At 40.8% G+C, this 25,680-nt stretch overlaps 1 protein-coding gene across 15 annotated transcripts in view; it reads left to right on the top strand.

Annotated features, from left to right (window-relative positions):
* The window catches only part of BRSK2 (BR serine/threonine kinase 2), a 310,976-nt gene that overhangs the window by 238,191 nt on the left and 47,105 nt on the right, over nt 1–25,680 (top strand). For all 15 annotated transcript variants that reach the window (XM_042038346.1, XM_042038342.1, XM_042038339.1 and 12 more), the window contains exons 7-12: nt 356–424; nt 3,340–3,486; nt 10,704–10,735; nt 16,145–16,309; nt 17,042–17,139; nt 22,107–22,257. In XM_042038346.1, the coding sequence (XP_041894280.1) occupies nt 356–424; nt 3,340–3,486; nt 10,704–10,735; nt 16,145–16,309; nt 17,042–17,139; nt 22,107–22,257 (662 nt within the window). The remainder of the gene's footprint in view (nt 1–355; nt 425–3,339; nt 3,487–10,703; nt 10,736–16,144; nt 16,310–17,041; nt 17,140–22,106; nt 22,258–25,680) is intronic.

Genomic DNA, 25,680 nt, shown 5'->3' with positions numbered 1-25,680 from the left:
GACAAGCTCCCTGAAGAACCAGGGCAGGGAAACACACCTTCTTGATGTCCTTAGTGCACCTCTGACTCTGTTTAAATGCCAGATCTGATAATCTGTGAATTGTCAACCATTCCTGCCCTGCTCCCACTTCTGAGCCTTTTCTCACAGATCCCAGATAAGACTGTAAACCGATGTTCACAAAAATTCCATTAGCGGACTGTGTAGTGGCCTCTTCTTAGCTGGGAAGGCCACCGTGGGAAGCAGGTAGCTGAATTGAAACGTGGGGTTTCCCATTCTCCCCTCTCTCATTCTTCAAGGATAATTAATTCATTTACTAGCGATTGGTCTTTTGAACCTCTGTGTCATTGCTGCGCAGGGAGAAAAATATGATGGAAGGAAAGCAGACGTCTGGAGCTGTGGAGTCATTTTGTTTGCGTTGCTAGTGGTGAGTCATCTTCCTTGCACTAGCCTTTAAAAAGAAAAGAAAAATCTGAAAGTGCTGCTGTATTTAATGGCAATTCTATTGACATCATGAACGGATGGGGTTTTTTTAGTCCTCTATTTTTGTATCTCTTAGTGGCTTCCTTTACTCTTAGTTCTACACCAGCCCCAAAGGAAAAGCATGAGGAATATTTCACTGCTTCTTTGAAACACTGCTGCCCTGCACAGGAGAGCACAGACAGGCATCAAAAACTTATCTCCATAAATGCTCTTTGCTGTGTTGTGATGTTGCACCACATCAGGAAAGGATGTGTAGGGTTACAACTTCAGGATACAGAGAGGTTCAAACAAGTTGTCCTTCACGGGATCAAAATATGGCTGGGTTTGGGATGCGTTCATTTTTTTCTGCTATATGTGTATATATGTGCTTCAGCAAGTACATGCATACATTAACTGCAGTATTTTTTCAAGAGAAGACTTGAGAACGTCATCTTTGTTTCATGGAAGCAGTGAGCTACATTTTCATTTGGTACACATGGGAATATAAAACTGAGCCAGTAGTACAAAGTTTAAATTAGTTTCCATCTGGCTCAGTAATACTTCTAGTGTTCAAAATTTGGTATCTTGTAACTTACCCTTCTTTTGATCAGAGTTTCAATTCTCCATAGAATTTATTCTGAAACACTGTGCTATTATAGCACTCCTAAACATACAACTGGGTGTCCAGCTGAAGGCAGATAGGCTTGGCATTTGCTATCAATTTCCATAGTATGATATAGGAAAACATAGTGTATGTTACTATAAGCATAGACCACATGCAGATAAAATACTCTGTGTGAATATAGGTTTTATGTGCATGTTAATTGCTTTATATCTGTAATTGTTCAGCTGATCATCTATAATTCTAAAAGTAACAAGCCTGAAGTAAAATTTTTATATTCTTGTACATTTATCAGTAAACCTAATTGCTTCACTTAAATGTATTATTTTGAAAAAAGCACTTGTACAGTGTAAAATAAGACATAGATTCTGCATATTATTTTTGTTTAAAATACTTTAAAATTTTAGAGGATTTTTGTATCAAAAGATATGCTGATTCTTTTTTAATGGCTCAAATCAAAATACCTTGAAGTAATCTCAGTATGATGCTTTAATTCCCCTTAACCAATCTTACTCCTTTTTTCTTTTTAGTCGTTACAATTCACTGACATTTTTGATGTTTTAATTTTTTTATCTTGATGTTGCATGAGAAGAATTTTAATTGTCACACTAGATAGCACCTGGTCATCTCTTACTGTTATCAGTTACTTTCATAGCTGATAAAATAGAACTGTATAATGAGCTCTTAATATAACTTCTTAAATTTGTAAGAATAGAAGAGAGAATGTGTCAAGATGGTTGGGATTTGTAGGAGCAGGCTTTTCATTTTTAGGGGGATTCTCTGTCAAGACTTGGTGTCTGTTGCTGCATCTTCATCTGTTCCTACATACACACGAGCCTAAAAAATGATTGAAATAAGTCTATTATTGATGGAGAGTGCAGAGCTTGCCAGTTAATTATGTCAGGACAAACCCTGCAAAAATTCTCAAGATATAATAGCAGATGGTAGTAATAAAAGAGGTGTAGTTGTCACCTTCAGGAAATGCCACACAACATCCTTTCTGACTTCATCAGGACTTAAATTGCGTTAGCCAAAATACTGAACTATCAGAATTGATTTTCCTTTAAGTCTGGAATGGGTAGGAAAAATGCAGGTAACTCAGGAGGTTGGTTACAGAAGGCAGGGAGGCTCTGCCTTCGAGGCCACTTGAATGAACAAACACCAGTTAGTAGTGTCCAGTCGTGGCTGCCATCAGGCGGCTTCCTGAGGCTGCTGTTAATGGAGCTGTTCCTCTCCCTCAACCATAGGCACAGGATTGCTTATACAGATGCACTACTCACTGTAGTAAGAGCAGTGCCAGAGCTGACAACTTAAAGCTTCATTATCACAGCAGCTGACAGCTTGCAGCTTCCCACAATCCATCCTGGGAATCAAGGAAGCTCAGCACCTACTAGAATTAGGCAGTGAGAGAAGGAAGTGAGAATATCTAGGAAGGTGCAGACTTGCTATAAAGGGGTATCAGCTTCAGTCGGTAGAGTTATCCTAAAGATTTCAACTTCTCTTTTTCCTTTTTGTCCTTGCAGCAAGGATAGGTCTTTTACTGCTTTTTGTGGCAAGCTGATGATCTATTCAAAATGTAGTTTCAGCTAAAAAAACCTCAAGCCATTCATGTAAGTGAGCTACAGTAGGGAAGCAATAGGAACTGATGACCTGACCACAGCATGGGAACTGGATGGAGTATATTAAACAGGTAGAATGTCTGCTGCTTCCAAAGGCTAATGTTGGTTGGGGTTTCTTTCAGCTGTGTCATTTCAATGCTCCATCAGAAAGAGCATGTTCTTTACTGAAAGTCTCTCAAAGGCTGTTCACCTCCTTTTCAATGTCTGCAATAAATGTGTCTCAGGAAGATTAAAAATAAGGAGACGATAAACATTGCTGCTGTGAAAGTATGCCCAGGAGGAATACCAGCAGATCAAAAGCTTGAGCTGAATTTAAGTGAATCCGTGCATCTTTGGTGAATTTGCCTGGAAAGGCAATTTCATATTTTGTATTTTACTTTATACTGGTAGTCATTTTCTATTCTAATTAAAGGTCTAATAAAAAAAGCAATGTCCTGAGTTTTGTTTCCTATGTTAGAGGAAATACAGCAGCACTAAGAAATTATTTATTTTCAATGTATAAAAAGTTTTTTTCACTCATTACAATAATTCATTATGAGTGACTTCCCCTTTTCAATTCTTTCACCATGTTTATCCTGGCTTTTCTCCTTTGGGCCTCTCCAGTTCTCTCCTATTGACGGCTCTGTCCCATCCTTGCAGGGTGCCCTGCCTTTCGATGACGACAACTTGCGGCAACTGCTGGAGAAGGTGAAGCGTGGAGTGTTCCACATGCCCCATTTTATCCCCCCCGACTGTCAGAACCTTTTGCGGGGGATGATTGAAGTGGATGCCTCGAAACGTCTCACGGTAAGGAGGCATCCTTTCTCGCCTTGTTGCAGGAATGGTTGAGCAGCTAAGGTAACTTGATGATTTACTGGCATTTCTCTGTCTTTGCTCCTGAGCAAAGAAGGAGTGGAGTCTTTGGGAAGAAGTTTAGTTACCATCTCTTTTGAGTCATGAGGACAGATTGCCTTTGTGGTTTTTTCTGTAGCCTCATGATTCCCTTTCGTATGTAACACTGGGCATTTAGAGGAAATCCCTCATAGCTCATCACAGACTGACCCATTCACACCTTTTGGAGTTCACCTGAGTTGTCTGTCTGATACCAGCAGTTTCCTGGGGGTGTGGTGTAAGTGTTTGAAGGTCACAGGTGTTAGGACTGGTATTTGAAGCTTTGCCATTAAACAGAGTATGATTTTCTTACATTTCTGACCGAAGTGTTGGCTTCTAACTTCACACCATGCAAGCTGCATTGTATTCTATCCTTCATTTGCTCTGCATTATCCTCTAGCAGCCTTCAGAACAAGTGTCTGCCAGTCTGCCCTTTCATTATGTGCCTTGTGGTCCTGAGCACCGTTAGGCCCACAATGTTGAGCTCCTGGCATTCAGCACTGAGTCTGCACCTGGGATGCCTCCTATCACTACAGCAGAGACCCTGCAAGGGTGAGGACTGTGTAGTGATTGTATCCTTCACTAACACTGTGTTAATGTTTTAGGGAATTAAAAAACATTAGCAATTAAAATAATTTTGGAAAGTAAGATTGCCTGCTTGTCAGTGGAGGCGTGTGCCTTTATGGGTACATTGCCCTTGTAAATCCTATTGTCAGGCCGTGGTGATGATTTTATACAGATTTACTAAGCTCACAGATTCTGAGTGGGAGTATGTATAAAGAAATGTAAATTTAAAACTCCTCCTGGTTCTTCAGTCTGCTAAAATATTTATAAATAAACTCTCAGATCACTGGTTGGCCTCTCTGCTTAGGTTGGTAACAACAGCATCAGTCTGTGCCAGCTGTGACGGTGCTTTTGGGATGCAGACACCTCTCTGCTAAGAAGTTAACTGAAACTCCCTTCACAAGTCTTTACCCCATTACCTGACAGCTGGGTTTTTCTTTCATTTGTTACCGATCCAGGTCATGCTCTATTTGGTGGCATAGGGGAGAATAATATCCCTACTTTTGCAAACCCAGTAGCCATCACATTTGCAGTACATAAATAGTGCTGGTTGAAAAAAAAATATCAGGCACTTTAAGAGACTTTTTTAAAACAGATTTTTAAAGATTAAAGAAATAACATTTTCACAAGTATATTCATGGAAAGAACACAGCAGAGGTTAGGGCAGTATCCTGAGACATGAGACAGCTGTTCTTCGTGGCCAAGAAAGCAACCAAGTCTCTCTCAAGCTTAGTTTCCTTTCCATGATGTAAACATGCCAGCTTCTCTGTTGTTTTGTTGTTTTTTTTCTCAAATGTGTTAGTGCCAATGGTGTGAGTATGTTAGGGAGCAGATCATCAAATGTTAGATCCTTCTTCAGATTGTTCTGAGTTTTCCCATAGGGCAGAGACAATGCCCTAAATGTTTTGAGTTGTGCAATACGGCAGAGAATGTACACACATAGGAGAGAAAGCAGTTGAGGTAATTTGAGGTCTCAGAGTGACACCCATCCCCCTCCTTTTCTTGATCAAAATTAACCTCTTGCTTCCTCAGGGAGGGAAAAACCCCAGATCAGGTAGTTATTGGCAAGCACTAACCATTGAATTATGAATAAGAATTTGAAATAATACATAATAAAGAGCTGAGAGCTGGGGGGAAAAAAGGATAGCTCTTTGTTATTAGCTGCAGTCTTATTTTCATTATTTGAGGGTCTCTGGGTTTGCTGTCCCTGCTGCTGTCACACTCCTATGCTGTTAGTGTGCTGCTTGCTTTGATTGCCAGGCAGAAGGGAGCTCTTTGTTTACTGCACAGGAGCTGGGAATATAGAGTTCATTCCGAGGAGAGAACTGAATTCTATTTTAGCTGTGTCCTGTGAAAAAGGGTATAAATATGGGTTTATTTGGAAGCCTCTATTCCTAGAAAATATCTCACTTGAACCAATTTGATATTTATACAAAGGTGCGAGCAAAATTGCAGCTTGGGTACAATAAGTACTGATGTAGCTGTTACCATCCCTGATCATTTGCTCAGTATCTCACTGGTGAATTCAGCAGAAAAATATAGTGAAATGTAAGGTCACTAGAATTTTTTACTTCATTTTTCAAGTCCCCTCTCTGCTTTGTTCCTCTTTTTTTTATTTGTATCTCTTTTCCTTTTCATCCAACTGCATTTCCCTCCCTGCAGTAATTGCCATTTCACAGCACACCCACACCTTCCCCAGTCCATCTGTTAAAATGATCAACAAAAACAGAACCAGCATTCACGTTTAACTGTCATCATTCGCTTCAGTGTTGGAGCTTGGGAAGATTAATGGAAGGGAGGGTACTTGGAATTATTGTTGCTGGCCCTTTCCAGCCTTAAGAAACAGACATTACCTTACCTTGATTCATTTGTGGGAGCAAGACTTTATTATGTCTTAGTGGAATATTGTTCACACTCGCCATGTGTTACACAGCCTCAAATATGGTTAGTGGGACATCCTTGACCATTCTCATTTACTGGGCCTATTTTACTGAACTTGCTTTGAAATAAAAGAATCCATGTTTTTCTTTCATTAAACTGCAAAAGTTGATCCTAGCTGCTGGTGTTGATATTTCTGACCACCCATATTTATGAAAGGTGAAATCAAACAAAGAATGAGTACTAAGATGATCAGCATTTGAAAGAATATGTCTGAATGGTATGGCCTAAAAGAGCTTCAGTTAATCTACACAGATGATGTCTAAGAGAGGTTGTACTGGTCATCTGCGTATTCATTAGTGGTAATTACTAGGGAGAGAAGGATTTAAGCTAAAGAAAGATACTGGCACAAAAAAATGTATGTCGAATGGCCTTACAGGAAAATAGGCTAGAAACCAGAAGAAGAATTTTAGGCGTATCAGTGAGGTTCTGGGACAGCCTTCTAGTAGGAATAGTGTCAGGAGGGAAAAGTGAAGTAGTAATAAAGTTTAAGAAGGCTTATGGGAGGCGTGCTCTGGGTGCCTAAAGTACTGCAAGATGAGATTTCTTTTAGTTATGTGCTCTTCTCAGCGTTGCTACAGCAGAGAATTACAGCTCCTGTAGTAGAAACCAGTTGCATTCTCAGCCAATATTTTCTTCTCCAGAAAGACAAAGGCAAAGGGCAGAGGCACTTTTCTTTTAAAGATGGATGAGCATTATTGAAACTTTGTTTCTAGAGCAAGGTGGATAAGAGCAGACATTGCAGAATAAGCTATTCCAATAAAGCTGTTACTGTTCTAGCATTGGCCCTTTATACTAGAGTAGAATGTTGGGTGTCCCCATAGGTGGAAATACCTATCCCTGAATATTATCTAAATATTCCTTGAATTACACATATTTTCAGAATCTCCTGTCTACTTTCTGATTTTGTTTTTTCTTGGGTCTAATGTATGCTAATGATGAACTACAGTATCTAAAGAACGTTACAAAAAGGAAGAAGGAAAAACTCACCTGATTCCTTCTTCATTTTTGTAGAAGGTCTTATGGTAAGGTGCCTATTCCATCATTTAAATTATCTCACTTTACAACCTGTAGATTGGAGGTAATTGTCCAGTTGATGTATTTAGGCTGTCAAGGGCCTGTTCATTTCCCGTGCATGTAGGACAGTGATACTTGCCCTTGTCGAGGTCCCTGGAGGCTGCTTTAGTACGGCTGCTGCTGCTGCTGACACAGGTAATGGTTTTACCAGTGCTGCTACCACTGCCAGCCTGAACCCTGTGGCCAGGAAAAGCCTCTATCTTGACATTACACAGTAGGTTTAAAGCTCAGACTAGACCATCTTCTGGATGAAGAAGATTCATTTGAGGTGTGGGTGCACAGATGGGTTTGAGGCTGTTTGCTTTCCGGACAGGGAAGTTTGAAATTTGACGTGAGTTCAAGCCCAGAAGCCCTCATCTATATCCACAGACTTTGAGAAAGTTTTTCTTCAGGTCAGAACTTTTTAGCTTGGCAACTGCTCTGCTGAGATCAGTGCCGAGGATGTAGACAGCGCTGTCTTGTTTTCCATCTGCCTGTCTGTCTCCATCTGTTGTTCCCTGCCTTAGAATTCAGACGTAAGCTCTTTGTGGGAGGAGACCTCTTTTTCTGATGAGCTTGTGCAGCTCTATATCACAATGGGTCTCTCATCTGTGAGAGGGGCTCCTCGATGCTTCTTCAGTGTACAAGTTTAATATTTGGATGTATTTTTATGTAAAACCATGATAAAGGAATTCTCCCTCTCCTTCCATTACAGCCTCTTAGCGTGCAGAAATCTCTCTGACTGTGCATGTGCAGTGGATCTGAGTGTGTTTTGTTGTTTCAGAGATGATGTCATGAGGCAATTGCCTGCAGTGACTAGGAGACATTAGGAAGCAGCATTTTTACAACTTCCATAAAATGATATTAAACTTGGCAAACTCATATGCAAATAGCAAGAAAAACCCTCTGGGAAGGGTTGTTAAATGCCTTCGTCACTTAAATGCATTTAAGCATTGTGTTTAAATGAAGGCAGGAGTGAAATTAGCTCCCACTGTGTATCTCCCTCCCCTGCACTGCACAGTAGAAAGCGTACAGACTTCTCCTTGTCAAAACCAATCGCCCTCCCATAACCCTCCTGTCACTTTAATGCAGACAAAAAGCAGCAAAGCATTAATTAATTACCTTTAAAACAGTAGTGAAGATGTTGGCAGCAGCAAGCACACTTGTAATAACATTTCAATGCAATTACGTTTGAATCAGCATAGGAAATGGGTTTGTAGAATACTTTTCATGTTTGGGATATCCCAGCATATTTCACAGCAGTGGTTTTGATGTGGATCGACTGGCAGATGTGTAGGTAAACAGCAGCCATGAGAGCTCATACACCTTCAAATGTGTATCAAGGTGCAAGGGGGCTTCTCTTTCAGAAAAATGCTGTGTGTTCATTAGCTTGAAGGAGGTCGATCAGCAGGGATAAGCAGAAGGCATCTGACATCTTCTCCGAAGGAGCCCAGAGGTTCTGTGACTAAGACATGAACTGGTGACCCTCTTTTCTTTCCCCTCTCTAACACAGAAAGTGAAGTGCTGTTGTCTGCTTTGCCATGGCATTTCTGTATATCATGGGCACACAAGAGCACAGTGACCCATGGAGACAGAAAATGCAGCAGGAGAAGCAAGCATGAAAGAGGCTTGGACATTGCATAGCTGTATCATCTGCATCTTGTCTGAGATCATTAATCTCTCTAACCCTCCGTGTGGTGTAGGGGAAATAACGAGTAGATGTGGTTTTGCCAGCACAGGAGGCACAGTCCACCCCTTGGTAGATCCTCACAGAACTATAGACCTGCTAAGGAGCAATGCTAAAATGCTGTCCCATGGAAGCTGTGCAAAATAGGCTCTTCTTATGTTCTGTGACTGCACCTCAGCTTGCACAGAACCAGAAGGAAGAGGGCTGTGTCTCCAGGCTGTTAGGGGAACTCCCATAATAATACCTTTATCTCGATGGGAGATGGCAGTGTGTCAGGAATACTCCACCTTGCTCTTAATAGTGCAGGGGTTAGAGGATTACCTAATGCAGGAGAATTGTGATGAAGGGGAATTATTGTGGAGGGCTGAGGCCACAGCTGGAAGTTGTGCAAATCTGCCTGGGCCGGTGGATGCTGGGGGCATTGGTACTGCTTAGAAGACAGATAGAAGTGTGAGTGCCAACTGCACCTCTCATTGCAATGTTGATACAGTCTGGGTTTAAAGGAGGTTGTTTGTCTCCCACACTGTTCCCTCCAGCCTCCTTCATGCTTTCCTAAGCTGCATTCCAGTGTTTCTTTGTTTTTAGGAAAAGCCCTGACTCACTTGAAAAAATGATCTCATATAGAGCCAAACTCACATCTTACTGACTTCTCAGACACGGAGCTGTTGTTCCATAGCACAAAGGTCTCTGATTCCTTGCTCTCTGTGGCAAACATCTACTTAATATCTCTGAGATTTTGTTGTTTTCCCATTCCTTATTTTTTCTCTTTTTCTCTCTGATTCTTATTATTGTGGAAGTGGAATGTAATAAGAGCAGGACAGCTGTCACCATTCTTCCTGACCATTGTAATGGGTCTGTGATTTCCTCTCATACGAGTTTCCTCTCAGCTCTCTCCTGCCTTTCCCCTGAATGTTGCACAAATGTGAGTCCATGTGCAGTGAGTGTGCATTTTGTTCTGCACCTACAAGGGTGCTGCATAGTGATGAATAGGAAAAACATTACCCACATAACAATCACTGGACGTCTAAGAAATGTTCTTTTCTGCTGTGATGATTAAAACAAAATACATTATGAAGATTCTGCTGTAAGTATGTCATATGAGCCTTCTGTTCTCTCTGCTGTTAAGGGTTTCTCTTGGAAAAAGCATGTTGCTTTCTTTTCCCATGCTTGTGGGAAAACATGTCATTGTAGTGTTTGTGGGATCTGCCTTCCATAGGTGGACAAGGCTACTTTCAGCTTTAATCAGTCCTCCATTGCATAGTGAAATTCTCGTGTGGAAGAGGAAAGAGGGAAGTGAAATAAGTTCATGGTCTGGTGTTCAGGTGCAGAATTAGTAAATTACATAGAACCTTATTCTGCTTTGTCCTTAGATTTTAATAAAATATTGATAAATGTGAAGCCAGTCTAGAATGAGTCCTGTATCCAGGAAGGTCACACTACAGATGCACAAATTACCTTGTTTATTATCTGTTCGAACCCAATTTCTTCTTTCTTCCTCTCTCTTTTTCTTCAAAACAAAACTAGAAATGCAATTTAAGTATAAAGGATCAGCTATTATGCAGATGCAAAAAGGAGCAGTTAGATTATAGAGGGAAAGACTTGGGAAGGGAGAAGCTTGAATTCTGAAAACACTTGTCTTTGAAGCCTTGCACTTAGCATTTTCCTGGGATTTGCTCCTGATTGATGCATTATGTCTGGAATTAAAGTCTCGTTTGCAGTGGGAGGGGTTAGGATGAGCAGCTCTTTATGCAGCATAAAGTTCCTGTTGCATGCATAGGTCCATCTCTGAAATTTTGGATTTACTTGAATAAGACTGGAATGAGGATGACTTGTGGAGTTACCTTTTCTATTTAACAGCACTAATTCCTTGTTTTCTTTTCCTTTACAGCTAGAACATATTCAGAAACACATATGGTATATGTAAGTAACTTTTTAAAAAATTTTTGCATACATTCATTGTTGATTCTGGTATTCCAGTGATCTGTGAAGAGATCACTAGAACAGTGAGACTGGAGTTTAAAAGCAGGTTGCACAGGTGGAAAAAGGGGCAGACAGCAGAAAGACATCTAATTTATTTTTTTTACCCTTTACTACTCTTATAATTTCGTTTATATATACCAGCCTAGGAACTTTCTTTGTACAATGGCTAACAACTGTTTGAAATAAGACATTCAGGCCAGCAACTTGCTGTGTTAAAGAGATACCTGCAGGTGATCAGCAAAAAAAAACCCGGCTAGCAGCCATATTTAGTTTGCTATCCAAGTGCTACAGACAATCCCTTGTAATACCTTCTTGACAAGAAAGCTTTCATTTGTTCCTTCTTGGCATCTTGACTTTTCTCTGAAGTAGAAACAAAAATGATTATATTGATAAGTAAGCACCTGTGAGTAAGAGCTTCTCTGTCTCATAATCCCCACTCCTTCTTCATAGCAAGCTAAGAGGCTGCTTCTAACCTTGTAACCTGTTGATGTGAGAGTACTTCTGTGACTTGATTAAAAACAGCAGTCCTGACGGTGGAATAGGAGGTCTGTGAGAAAAGTACATGCCTGTCTGGTGGTTTGGGTGTAAGGAAGATTGATAGCTTTTAAAAGTGACCTTGCTTTTTGTGTAGCCTTAGTAGTATTTCAAGAAGCCTAAGTAAATAAACTTTTAATACTATGATATCCAAATCAAACTAAGGAGAATACTTCACATAATAAGCAAGGAAATGATGCTTGGATACATTTCTCAGGGTCAGCATTTCCCAGGTGGGTGATAAGGAAAATCCTACCTTCATAATCCTGTCATTGCTCTTGAGAAGTACTTGAGGATGATATGAACTGATACATGATTGTCACCATGAAAAAAACCCCTTTTTCTTTCTTTGTTTTGTTTTCTCTAATTCTATCTTATGGGCAGTGTTCACCTCTGGATTTATATGTCTTCAGTAGGACCTGAGGGGGTTCAACAGTTTGTTGAATAACTAAGAAAAAAAATCAGAAGTAAGAAAAAACTTAGTTCACCTTAAATAGTGACAGCACTCTGCCCATGCTCTCTTCAGTTACCAGACATGGCACCTTTCTAAACCAAAGAAGTACTGGAGTGTCGTTTGCTGCAGGTACTTTTTTTTTTTAAAACTCTCATGGATAAATATAGAAAAAATGGAGTTGGGAAATCCCTAACTCTAATCTCTGAAATCCCTCCTCTAAGGTCTTGCTAGCAATTCCAGAAGTAAATGCTGTTTACATCGGATTGGACAGATGATCCCCCTCTGTTTCTTCATGGAGTGAAATCAGCTGGCACTCTCTGTGCTTTTATCAGAACTGGAATAGGAAATAAAACGAAAAGTCATTGATCCCTAATATTCTTATTTTTATCCTCTTCAAGACTTATGCCTGGAACTTTTCACTTGTTGAAGAAGTGTTATCCCAGGTTCACATATGCAATTTCACAGGTGTCATTTCATTACTTTATTCTATATTTAGAATGTGAAGATTTTTTTTCCTGTGGAGACATAAGCATTTGAACATTTTCATGTACTTCTCATTGAAGGTCAGTCTCTCTGATGATTGACATAGTAAACTGCATCTGAGGCTGTTTTCAAAAGTAGAAACTGAATTTTGCAAAAGCAAGTCTCCTCTAGACTTCCAGGGTAGTCAGTGCAGAAAGGCTCTTCCAGATGTCTCTTCAGATTGCCTAAAAAGAAGTTTCTGCTCAAAGTAGCTTTTTTAATGAGTCTCTTTCTCATTTTTGCTATACTGGCCATGGATTGACCTTAGGAGGTTAACCTCCTGTGGCTAATTTTAGTCAGTGAATAACCTTGCCACCTCCAAAACTCAGCTGCTTTCATCTGGTAATGTTTCACAACCTCTTTGCATTCATTTTGCCTGGAAATAATGATGCTGACAGAGAAGAAGGGGTTGTAGTGTTTTATCCTATGGCTCTTTTGCCCTCTTTAATTTTTTTCTTTATTTTATCTACTATTCTATGTAAAATCTTCATCCTTTGTCATAGATAGGTTACTGACCTGAAAGTTGTACTCAGAACATAGAAGCGGTTTCACTTAATTCTTCAAATAAATATTGAGGCTACTGTAAAACTGAAGAAAAGATTTAATTGCAGATTTAGGCAGGCAGAGAAAGAGGTCTTGAAAGTTGAAGTCATGATTCACAAGCCTAAAAAAGGAAGAAAGAAACCTAAGTGAAACCTTTCGTCAGCAACCTCCAGTTCTTGCTCTCCCACCCAAATTAATTCAGTGAGGTTTCTCAAGCCTTTTTAATTGAAATCATTTATTTTTACCTCAAATGCAGGTTACCATAAACCAGAAAGTAAACAGCAGTTATTTTCAGATTTTTTAATAAAGAGGGCAGATAAAATTACCTGTTATGGTAAATATGCACTCCTGTAACACTGAGTTATTGCCTTAATTGTGAAGGTACCACACTTATTAACAAGAAAAAGAGTAAGTGTACTGGTTCTGCTTTGCTTTGCTCCAATGCAAATGGGCATCTTGGTGAGATTCATGAGAGAATTTCATGGAGAGACTGAAAAGGTCCACCCTGATCAGGAATCACAGCCATTGTATCCACCGATCCTCACAAAAGAGGGTGGGTTTTAAAGCAGCAATTACATTCGTGTGGGCCTTTAAAAAAATATATGTGATTTGCAGTAGTCACTGTGTGACATTGTTTGATGTCTATGTGGGCTGCAATGCAACAAATTTGTCACTCTGCTAGACTGAGAATGGAACAGGCATTGCAGTCATGCCAATCACAGCCCAGACCCGGTGATTTTCGTTTCCTGAAGCACTGAATTGCGCTGCCAAATGACGAGACGCCTCTCTGCAGATTTTACTTGTACCTGATGAGGAGGTGTGAAAATTCCTGACTGTGTCTGAGGTTGACCAGGTGCAGGGCATAAGGAAATGCCACTCTGGAGTGCACAGAGGATGGCAAGCTGTGCTCTCTAGAAATGGCTCCTGTGCTGATTGATACAAAAGGAACTTGTAAATTCTATTCAGACTAGGGCAGCTAGTGGGAAACCCAGGTTTCCTGGAAATTTTCAAAGACAATGATTCTTTTTAATCTCTTTAAATTACCTTAAGGACATCTGCTTGTAACATGAATGATTAATTAAGTCAATACTTTTCAGAAGTGAACTGTAGATCATTAAAAAGCAAAAACACTCAGCTGCTGTTCAAAGGTCTGTCCTGCAAGAATTTATCTTAATGACAAGGTCATCACTGGCTTTATTAGTGCAAGGTTGTGAACTAATCATTGCTTATTACCTGCTGAGAGCTAGATCTTGATCCTAAGAGATAGCAGTAGCAGGTCACAGTAGCAACCTCTTAGAAGGAATAAGATGTTTCTTTAGTTGAACAAGGATTTTTGAGTTTTGCCCTTAGATTCAGGACCATGGTGGTATTGCAGAAGACAGACACTTCTGCGAAACTCAAAGGGGGCATCAGAAGCTGTGTTTCAGTGGTTTGACACACGAGAACAAATCCCAAGGAGCAGATTCTATGTCCTGTATGTTTATTTCCAGTCCCCTAAATTGGATAAAACTGAGCAGGGTGTGGGTGAGTGCTCTTTGTAAGAGAAGTGGGATCTGACCCATGTTGTCATGACCCACGTAATGAACACCAGAGTCTGACTCCATGACATGTATCCAGGTAGGGCTGAGCACATTTTCACTGCTTCAGAAGAAGATAAAATGAACATTTCTGAGGAGTCTTTTTGCAAGTGATGTCCCACAAACAGAGCAGATGCCTCACAACTGCATTTCAACTTGCTTAAAAATAAATTGCAAGTAGCACTCAGCAATCTCCTGTGATTGTCCCAGCATGTAACTGTCCTATCCTGGATACACGACTTAGTGTTGCCTTCTTATCTTGGAGGAGATAAATCTGCATTGTCTCTTTTTATGGTGCATTGGCTGTCTTTTTGGTACACTGGCTGAGACCTTGGGCTCATGTACGTGATCCTACCAGAGCTGATTTCTAACTTACACAAGAAAAATTAAGGAGATTTGAACTGGAACTCCTTTTTCTATGTAGATGCTTGGATAGCTTACATCTGAGTCAGGAACATTTTAAACTGTGCGAGTAACTTCACAAGTTGTGGCCACCTTATTTCTTCCAGTATCAAAAGGAAGGACCTCTAGTCCAAACACAGCTCTATAAACAGCAAATGGTGACATCTGATGGAGTTTAAATATTCCTGAATCCTGTTGCCCATGCTGGGAGCCTGGACCCAGCAGTCAGACATTTGCATCACATAAAAGAAGGGCAGCACCTCACTGGAGCAGGGAAACTTGGACATCACACAAAGTATCCATTGAGAAATAGCAGATTCAGAGTAGACAGTTTCTCCAACCAAAACACCAGCACCACCACCAAACCCACCTCTTTGGGTGGATAGAATTTATATGAATTGCTCATTGCCTACTGAAATAAAATCAAAGGATATTCAGGATGTCTGCAATATATATCATTAGTCAGTTACAGATACCCTGACACCTTGACCTGTTTCTTACAGTCAGGGCCTTTAATTGCAATGAATAATCAATATTTCCTGAGCCTAGCGAATGGGATGAGATAATTGTGCAGAAAGCCTGTGTTAACTACATTTGAAAGAGTAATATGTTCTACTGCTAACGGTGTGTTCCGAGATCTGCCACTGACCTCGGGCATCGCACTTGAGCCAAAATTTTCAAATTTCCATCTCTTAAGAGAAACAGAGATTGTCATGTTTGGGCATGTAATTAAGTAGCCCGGTTTCCTCCAAAACTCTTTATAGTGTGTCAAGTGGGAGCCTGAGCACTGAGACCTCTTAATCACATTGGAACCATTAACGGAAGAAGCTGCTGCAGTGTCGGTGGTAATCAGAATTGGTGAAAAATAGTGGTGGTTTGTTCAGAGCTCCTTCTTCGAAAGGGAATCATTCGGCTTGCACTTTTCAGCCTCGTAGCCTGAGGTCTGGCCAGCTGATGAGACAACATCTCTAAAAGCACGTTGTGTGTTGTAAATGTTTGGCATTAGGATGCTGAACAGCTGCTTCTATTACAAAGGCACTGGTAAGTGAAGTTCCTATTGCCTTGCTGACTGAACACAGGCATTTCTCATTAAAGACCCAAATCCACAACCTGCTGGTCAGTCTTAGCCTTCATGACAGTTTCTTATGAGAAGAATATCTGTCTGGTTGGAAGCTGTGGTCTCTCAGTGGGAATTTAGCAAGCTATTTCCATCTGTTGCTGCAGGCTGTGTTTCAGAGTATGGGTTCATTTGTGACTCATGTTTCTTTTCTCTCCTTTCCCTCCCCCTTTCTCTCTCTCATCTTCTTTCCTCTGCAGAGGGGGTAAGAATGAGCCAGAACCAGAGCAACCAATCCCTCGAAAGGTGCAGATTCGTTCTCTCCCTTCCTTGGAGGATATTGATCCAGATGTGTTAGATAGCATGCACTCGTTAGGCTGCTTCCGTGACCGAAATAAACTCTTACAGGACTTGTTGTCGGAAGAGTAAGCACTTGCTCAGTCTTCATATCAGTTGGGTGTCCAGGGGCTGGGATGCTTATGAGCCTGGGGAGAGGTAGAGAGCACTTTACCTGATGTCTCTCTCTCTCTGAGTGACTGGTAAGAACTTCTCACCCTCTGGCTGCTCATTTGCTGGTGAGGTGTTGGGAGCAAGCCCTGAGCCTTTCTTGCTCCGTGGGTCAGAAGCTCATGGCCTGACCAGCAGTGGAGGCATTGTGCTGTTTCTTCCCTAGCTGCCAGGCCAGGTCACTTCATTAAAACATGGGTTGTACAGTCCACATGGGGAGGTATCATTACTGATACTTTTGTTGGATATGCCTTTGTTGGCAAATTTTTATTTATTTCAAGCCTGTGCCTAAGAGCTGGTGTATGTCCTGAGGTGTTAAGAGGACATGTAGTAGAAAGAGCAGTTAGAGGCTCAGGAGACCTGTCTGGCTGCCACTCTTGGTTTGGACTTCCTGGGGACACATTACCTCAGCTGTCCTGTGCCTCTGTTCCATGTGTGTAACATGGGAACCTTATGTCCTTTCCTCACTTGTTAGAGACAGCAAGGGTCTCAAAAGCTTTGTGGGTTGTGTATCTAGCTGTCATGTACATGACCATTTCCAACTTATTTAGAATAACTGTGACTGTTCGTTTGATGAGAAGGTTTTATGTACATGTTGACCTTTTTTTCTTTCCAAATATAAAAATTTTTTTTCTTCTTTTTTTTTTCAGAGAAAACCAAGAAAAAATGATTTATTTTCTTCTGCTTGACCGGAAAGAGAGGTATCCTAGTCATGAAGATGAGGATCTTCCCCCTAGAAATGAAATAGGTACTGCATATATGACCTCAGTCACCATGAACCCATCTGAACTAATTCCTTTTCACCTTTTTTTAAATTTAAATTTTATTTTAATTTAAACCCAAACCATAGCGTCACTGTTACCTTCCCACTGAAACAGTATACACAGCACTGGTGAGAATCCTCAGCCTGGGGCAGGCAGGTCTGTTCTGTGGTTAAACTTGAAGGCTTCATCTTTGGAGACACGTCTGTCTCACAGTGCAGAAACATCTAAGCAGGCCTTGAATGGGATCTTAAAAAATGTGCTGTGAACCCACAGGCTGGCTCTATGCAGGCAGACGAGGTTTAGTAGCGGTATAATCTAGTATCAGAATTTTCTAGTTACAAGTCTCCATGTAGTGTTGCAGAACGGCTGCTCATGGACTTCAGTTCATGAGAAGCTGTGTAGCTGCATCCCTCTGCAGTTATATATGTGCACATTCTCTTCTCTGTAAGTGAATACATGCACTGTTGAAAGTATGAATCATATAACTTAGCTGTTTATAGTACATAAGTCAAACTCCCATGTTTTTAGACTTAGATTTTAAAAGCTTAATGCACAGTAAGATTATACATCTTACTAAGTTCTTGTGATACCACTTTATTCCTATTTATTCATTGATATTTTAGGATGCTGCTGATCACCACTAATCCAGACAACAGGAAAACTGCTCCCCAGGGAGCTAACTATATAAGAGACTCTTGACATGCAGGGCGACAAAAGTTTAATAAAGTATTAGTCACTTCTAGCAATGATCTGAAACAGAATTTTCCATAGAAGTGAGGTGATTTTCAGGTATTGTACTTCAGCACTTTGAAGATTAGAAGCAAAGTGCCCTTTATTTTTGCTGGAAAGCCTGGAATCTCACAAGCTTTCAGGGCAGTGCTATATTGCACTGTATTTGTTAATGCTTCATAGAATTATTAACCTATCCAAGTTCTAGGCTCCAGGCCCTATAATTTTGCAGGGAAATTTCATCTGTGGGAGAAGAGAGGAAAATTCTTAGTTAACACAGCAATTTTTAAACTCCTGCCTGGATGGAGCTACAGAGAGCAGGTTAGCAGGGGTCCTGATGAAGATGGGTAGGTGTGCCAGCTGCAGGTCCTGTGGTCAAAAGCCCCTTGCTCGTTGCAGTTTGTCATCTAGCACTTTGGTAATCAGCTTTTGACTCAGACAGATTATACTGCCATGTAAGGACAGCATCATCTTGTTTTAGAAGTGCTTTTGTCATAAGAAAAGAAACAAGGTGACTCTAGAATCTTCAAACCCAGCATGTAAGTGAATATGTAGCTATGCCCTAAGTGCATCATATATCTCTTCCACATGCCAAAATATTTTCATGGTTTGAACTGAAATACTGTGCTCCACTCTTGTATTTTTTGTACAAGGAGTGAAAATGTTTCCTAACAGAGAAACACTGACTGTACCTATGTGCCTTACCAGCACATTTGAGCATTATTCTTTGAGTGTTTGTATGTTGTATTTCCTCTTCCACAGGGGGTTTCCACGTCCTCTGTTCCCAGCGGTATCTGTGAGAACATGGGGCAAGGTTTAATTAGGAGCAGTCATGTGTCTGATGAATATCTCATCATTAGCCATTAGCAATGGCCTTGCACAAAGAAAAGCAGAGAAAAAGTAACAGTTTAATAATAGCAGCTTGAAGAAACCATGTTCGTGAGAGTTGTGCGTTGTCTGAGCTCTTGCCAGATATAAAAAAGCATCTGAGAGTATTTTGGTTTTTTCCTCTTTGTTGGCAGAAAGGATGGATGCAGGTAAAAACATGGCCAGCTACAGCTTGCCCTTTCTTCTGGTGTCCCTTTTATCTGTTTCAGCTGTATGAAGTTTCTTCAAAGGGCCAAGGAGGGGCCACTTCCAACATTTTTCACGTGCAGCTCCATTTTCTTTACTTGAAAACATAGGAATGAGAAACTTCTCAGTGAAAGGAATGAATGTCAACTAATGTCTCCTTGAGAAAAAGGATTTTGTGGGGTGAAGTTTCTTAATGAACCAGAGAACAAGAATTTGGGCCAGAACAGAGATACAGGATATAGGTGCCTCATCCAAACTTTATTTCCCACCTTCCATGAGAAGGTGGATTTATAATTGGATCATTACCTGTATGATTCTATCTTGTTATGTAAAAATCCTTAGGAACGGCTTTGCTTTTCTGATGTGAAATAAAAGGAAAATAAATCCTTAATGCTGTCACTGTCACTGGACTACGACTTGATTTTTTTTCACCATGTCCAGAAAGTCAAAGAAGAGAAGGGCAAATACTAGAGGTTTTCCTACTTTTAGTTCCTGAGCTTCTGCAAAATCTTCTACAGCTTTTGTATGGCTCCACTTTAGTCTTTTTGACAGGATAGGTGTGTATTTAACTATTTCTTTGGTATCTTTAGACTTGACAGTGATGATGCCCTGTCATTTCTTAATCAGACCCTTGTAAAAAGTATGTACAATACTTGCTACTCTCGGCCAGGTATAGTGTAGGATTGTAGCCAATTTTAAATAGGCATCAAATACCTTTATTAGAAGCTCAATCACATTAATGCAAGCTTTGGATGTGTTTTCCATCCAGCTTTTGTGAATTGCTGTTCCTGAATTTATAGGTGTGTTTCAGCACTGCTCTTTTTGTTTATTCTCTGTCTTTGATAGCTTAAAATATAGATTAGAAATCAATATCTTCCAGCATCTTAAGCAGCAAGGACTGATATAAAAGAATCATTTAGCTTGTTAGAGATATCCTTCTCCTCCTCAATTGTTCTGTTGATTCCCTCATGGCCCCTCTGGCTAATGTCCTTCTCTCAGGTTTTCTCTTTCAGATGGCTGTACAAAACACTGTCAGTCAAGTTTTTAGCTAATTCCTCTTCACATTTCTTGCTTGCTGTCTTTTAAAGTCTGACTTTAAAAGAAGTGGTCTGTCACTTTTGTAAATGTCACTTGGCTGAATTTCCATTTCTGTTTTGAGCAGGCGTGGATCAAATTGACTTTTAAAATACCTGTTCATAAAATATTTTTCTTGTCTTTTTCCATCTTTCTTGTTTAGCTTCTATTGTTTCAGCTTAGTCATCACCATTCTTTTGACATTTGATGCTTTTTTCATATTCCTTCTTCCTTTCTTTTAAACTGCACTATTTTACCTTCCTTTTTTGTCTATCTTGCTACAAAACTCGTATCCATTTTGTGTTATATGTACACTCTGAACATCGTTGTTATGTGTGTTACTGTGCTGTAGATACACTTCTGAACCAGCAGTTGTTCTGTAGCATGAATTCTTTCTCGTATTTTGAACTTGCTTGAAGAAGCAGGAGTTTGAAATACCTAAACCTTGTGCCAGTTTACTTTTGACCACTTAACACATATGCAGCTGAAGTCACGCAGTATAAATGCTTCATTTGGTTTATCTCCCTTTATGCACTTTTTATCTTTCTTACCTGGATGTCATTGCCTATACCATTTTCTACTATCTTTTTATTACTGGACAGAGTTTCAAATGGATCGAGATACAACTACACTTTTTTTCTAATTAATTTTTAAGAGGAACATTATTACTGCCAACACAAAGGATACTTGGGTTATACTGTAATGGGGTCAGTTGTTACCACTAATCCATTTGCATTGAACCATCTTTGCTTATGCTCATTGTTTCAAGGATAAGCTCTGCCTTAAAGAGATCTTGTTCTAAAATACATGATGTTAAAGAGAGAGAAGAAACGATTACATGGTGGGTGTGAGGAGGGCAGGATAATAAAGACCAGGCAGTAGAGGTAGAATTGTCAAGTGTGGTATTTCTGGTTTTGCACAGGAGTCCTGGCAGAAGAAGAAGCCTTAAGGACTGGGCACTGTGAGCTTCTTTCTAACAGCAGGGGTGAAGGATGCCTTCTTTTACAAGTGGTCACTCTCGACTAAAATTAAAAATGTGTCTATAAATAGAGGCAGGGAAATGAAATAGCCCAACCAAAGGAAAGAAAATCCTTCTGTGTTTTTTTTCTGCCTTTCTCCTTTATACTGTTTTGATGCCATGAGAGGTGCTAGCAATGAAACATCTCAGCAGGTCTGTATTTGGTTCCCTGCTTCACCAGGGAGGTGTGTATGATTTGGCAAGTCACCTTCTGCAATGCATTTTTGTATCTGAAGACTCTTTTCAGAACAATTAAAGTGCTCCTCAGAATCTCAGTAAATGTCAACATCTTTAGGAATGAATTGCCTTTAAATCTCCCATTCTTATACCTCTGTTTTCACTCTGCAAAGCTAAAGTAGCACTTTAATACCTCATAGAATTGTTACACAATAAAAAGTGTAAAGCATCTCATTTACTATAGTAGTAAAAGCTGTATGGTGTGGCTCTCACTGAGGATTCATTTCAGGTAGACAAGCATGTTTAATTTGTAATGCTGAAGGAGGAAAAATATAAATCAGCAGGAAAAACCTGAAATCTAATCTTAAAGATTCAAAAAAAGGGTACGTTTTCAGAGCAGAATGCAATTCTGAGTTTAGAGTGTACTCATGTCCCTATGTCACATTTAATCTGGCTGGCAGGGACATGGAAGGCAAGCTCTAGCAACCTGAGTACATAGACAGGATCCCTAGATGGCTTATGCTCTGCCTAACAGCTTGTGCTATAGCCCATGCTGTCATCTTGTATCATCTTGCTGTTACTGTTATCGGCTTTGTAAGCTAATTTCTGCAAGCTGTGGTATAGTTGTACCTTTATTTTACAGTGCCCATAATATCTTCAGGGCAGTGGCAGGGCTCCTTCTCTCTCTGTAGGTGGATTGCATGTTTTAATGCTTGCAAATTTGGAGGAAGGGAGAGACTGCAAATGTTCACCTCCATCATGAAGAGATATGTCTTTGTAGGGGAGGTGTGAGAGTGAAATTGCTGAGAGAGGATTTAACTAACCTGTGTGAGGTGAGTCATGACTAAATTCAGCTGACAGCATTTTCTTTCCGTACAGATCCCCCCAGGAAGCGTGTGGACTCCCCAATGCTGAACAGGCATGGGAAGCGGCGGCCAGAGAGGAAGTCGATGGAGGTTCTCAGTGTGACGGATGGCGGATCCCCAGTTCCTGCTCGCAGAGCTATTGAAATGGCACAACATGGACAGAGGTGGGTCTCTGCTTCACCCTGCCTTCACGAGCCCTGCCTGCCTGGGTCTGCTCCCCCCTTTTGTGTTACACATACAAAGGAGCTGCGGAGCTTTTCTGTTCATACCAGCACTCATTACAGCTTCCAATCACGTTTGCAACATGATCTGGCAGCCAGCAATGCTTGTGCACACAGGACCAGAAGTCCTGCCAGAGGCTTAAGGGTTCTGTTCGCTTGCAGCTATTCCTCAGGAAGTTACCATGTCCTCTAGGCAAGAGTCATCTCACCTCTTTTTACTTGTTGAGGACATGGGCATGCAGTCTAAGCTTGTGATACAGGCTAACTGGGCAATGGGGACACTGGAGGGCTTTGGGAGGTCTCAGATACATGCGTCCTGTCAACAGGATAAATCACCCTCTGCTTGTTCTTCTCTGTCTCCAGAGCCTACAACAGGAATCTAGGTGACTATCTTGGATTAGGTTCCTAGCTTTTGGGCACCTGAAGTTAAATGAACACCATGCTCCATGTCATCAAAACAACTTGAATCTGAAAAGGACTGTCCAGGCATCTGTAGATGCCTTCAAAATGTGCTGTCAGAGCCAGCATGCATCTGACCCACATAAATCACCACATGCTTGTAAAGTGATGGAATATGTATAATTTGCCTCTTTTCCATCAAAGAAAGTGTCAGTCTTGTGGAGAAACAGCAGAGGAAAATGGTGTCTCCTCAAGGCAAGTTCTGGGAGAGTAAGTGAACTGTGGAAATTCACTTATGTGAACCACGAAGTTGCTTCCTCAGTCCCTATGACTAGCCTAAAGGAAGCACATACATTTGGTTTCACACTTGCATTAATCAATCAGTATAAAAGAACACTTCCCATATATGAATGATGATGATGATGATGCTGTAACTTCTGTTTCAGCTTTGGCATGAATTTTTATTTGTTCAGCTCTTAAGATCTGTTATAATAAGCCTGCTGTGCCCAGAAGCTGCCTTTGCTGACTGAGAACTGGGTGAAGAACATGAAATAATTTCATAGATATTCCAGAGGCCCTAGAATTGCTGGAAACTTGTCCTGGCAATTGTTACAGTTCTATCTGCAGTGAAGAAAGAGTGGTGATTTCCAGAATCTGCTAGGACTTACTTCAGACTGGATATGTGGCCTTGAGACTGCCATAAACACTTCTTATCACAGTGTAGGTTGGAAACCTGTCTCGAATATGTGATTTCCTTTGGTGTGAGGTGTGGATGAAGGAAGTGTTCAGGACAGGGTGTGCTCAGTGCTCCTCACAGGCCTCAAAGGAGGAAAGATGAGCACAACACTTGACTCCTTGTTCTGCCTGCAGTTCTTACTCTGCTGCCTGGGAGATGCAGGGGACATGAGGCTCCCAGAGCCAGGTGGAGGCAAATCACTTTCCCCCGCCCCAAAGGCTCCTTTACAGGGAGTGTCCAACTGGATGGAACAAACAGGAGGCATTAAATTGATCATAGCATTTTCTGAGAGCTGAAACCTTTTCTTCCGGCTCTGAACTTTGACTTTGGATTCAGAAGCCTGAAGAGGCAAAGCTGTGCCTTGCTATCCAAAGTCTTTCTTTTGCTTTTAAATGTTTCACTCGATTCTGCACATGAGGGAACAGTTGAAGTCGAAAGGGCTAGGATGAGTTCAGAGCAGACATACATCCAGGCTGCAGATCAGTAAAGAAGGGCTTTGGCTTAAGGAGGAAGCAAAACCTGCAGGCACAAAAGAGATATGGGGCAATGCATACCACAAGTCAGGAATGGACATAAAAGTGTGGTTAAGGGTGGAGAAAGGGATGTAATAACACCATGATTGATGATGATGGGCATGGTAGTGCTTGTTTTCGAAGGGGTTAAAGGGACAATGTTATTTTACTCCACGTGTGAGCTTCCATAATTCATCCCATCCGCATCCAGAGATGACAACGGTACATTTTGTGTTGCTGGCAGCAGAGTCATTTATAACATGAACTGGCTTCATTAACGAACCCCACTGCATGGGGAGTGTCTGGGGACGATGCATTGCTGATGGGGTACCATCTGTCAGAACAATCAGTAACAAAGTGACAAGTGCCTTCCACCAAGAATGGGGATTTTTAATGGCTAGTTGCATATTATATTCCATGAAATGACCCACTGACAGCGGATTTTACAGCAGTAGGGTTTAGATCCCCAAGGCAAATGCTTTTTTAAGAATTACTTTTTTTTTTTTTTGGTCTCAAGAGACAACTATTGAGTGCTTTTATCCTACAATACTAGGAAGATGGACCATGGAATCAGGTCTCCTGTTCAGACACAGGTGACTTGTGTAAACATCTGGAGACATGGCGCCATTGCTTCTTTCTTGACCTGGCAAAGATACACTTCTAACCAGTGGACAAAACACTCCCAAGTGTATTGTGATTTATTCCTACTGTCCTCTTTCCCAGTAGTAAACAGATGTTTGCTTGCATAAAGAGGATTTATGTTACAACCTCTGGTTTATGTGTCTGTATCATGAGCTGTGCTTTTGGTAACCATGTGGGGGCCCTACAAGTGTCTGGTCTTGGCTTGTTTAGGGCATATCTTTCCACTGAAATTTAAAACTTGGCAGCCTCCAGCCCTACAGGCTGAGAAAGTATTAAGTGAAAAACACAGTCCTTCAGTGACTTGGTTTTGAATAATGGGCAAGGGGAACTCAGCACAAAAGCTGCTTGTGGAGCTTACAGGCTCCTTGAAATTCTTGTGCCAACCTCTCCAAGTATTCTCCAACTGATCTTTGTAAATGGCAAAGTTGGTATGCACAAACTCTAGCCCCTCTAAAACTAGTGACTAAGTTTAGTTAATTCTTGGGCTTCCCTGCTAGTTGTCAACTAAACAGGTTCATAATTACATCTTAATTATTTCTGCTGTGCTGGTATCCCCACCTCTCAGACTATCTGGTATTTCATTGAAATGTCAAAAGAAAAGAAGTAGGTTCTGAGCTTAGTTTAACATCAGCTAATTTGTCCCTTGTGCTAAAATCACACAGACTAGGAAGAATTCCATGGGAGCTAGAATCCGGAGGGGATATGCCAGAAATTTTCAGCAGCTTTGCTGTGAGAGTCCAAAAACCATTCTAAAATGGGCTTCATTAACTATTCATTTTCTTCTAGTTTTTGAAGTGGAGAGCTTGCATGAGAGATCAGCTACCATTAGGAAGCAGTGTTCTGTGAAACAGTGAAGCATATTACCAGTGAAATATATTACAGAGAGCTGCCCTTTTAGCAAAGTACAGGGAATTTCACTTCTAAGCTGCAGGGATTCAGACCCAAGATGAAAAAGAAGGGCATTTCTCTATACACTGAGTATAGGGAAGAGAGTTGGGAGTTAAGTGGTAATGGACCCTACAAATTAGAATACAAAATGGGTTACTGTTCCTCTAAGAGGCTCTATGGTCTGATTTT

This window comes from Corvus kubaryi, unplaced genomic scaffold, assembly GCF_017639235.1.
Source record: "Corvus kubaryi isolate FWS band 111438036 unplaced genomic scaffold, C.kubaryi_AGA036_p1.0 37392, whole genome shotgun sequence".
Classification (NCBI taxonomy): domain Eukaryota; kingdom Metazoa; phylum Chordata; class Aves; order Passeriformes; family Corvidae; genus Corvus; species Corvus kubaryi.
Note: the sequence above shows the minus strand (reverse complement) of the source record. Positions and strands in the feature narration are given on the sequence as shown.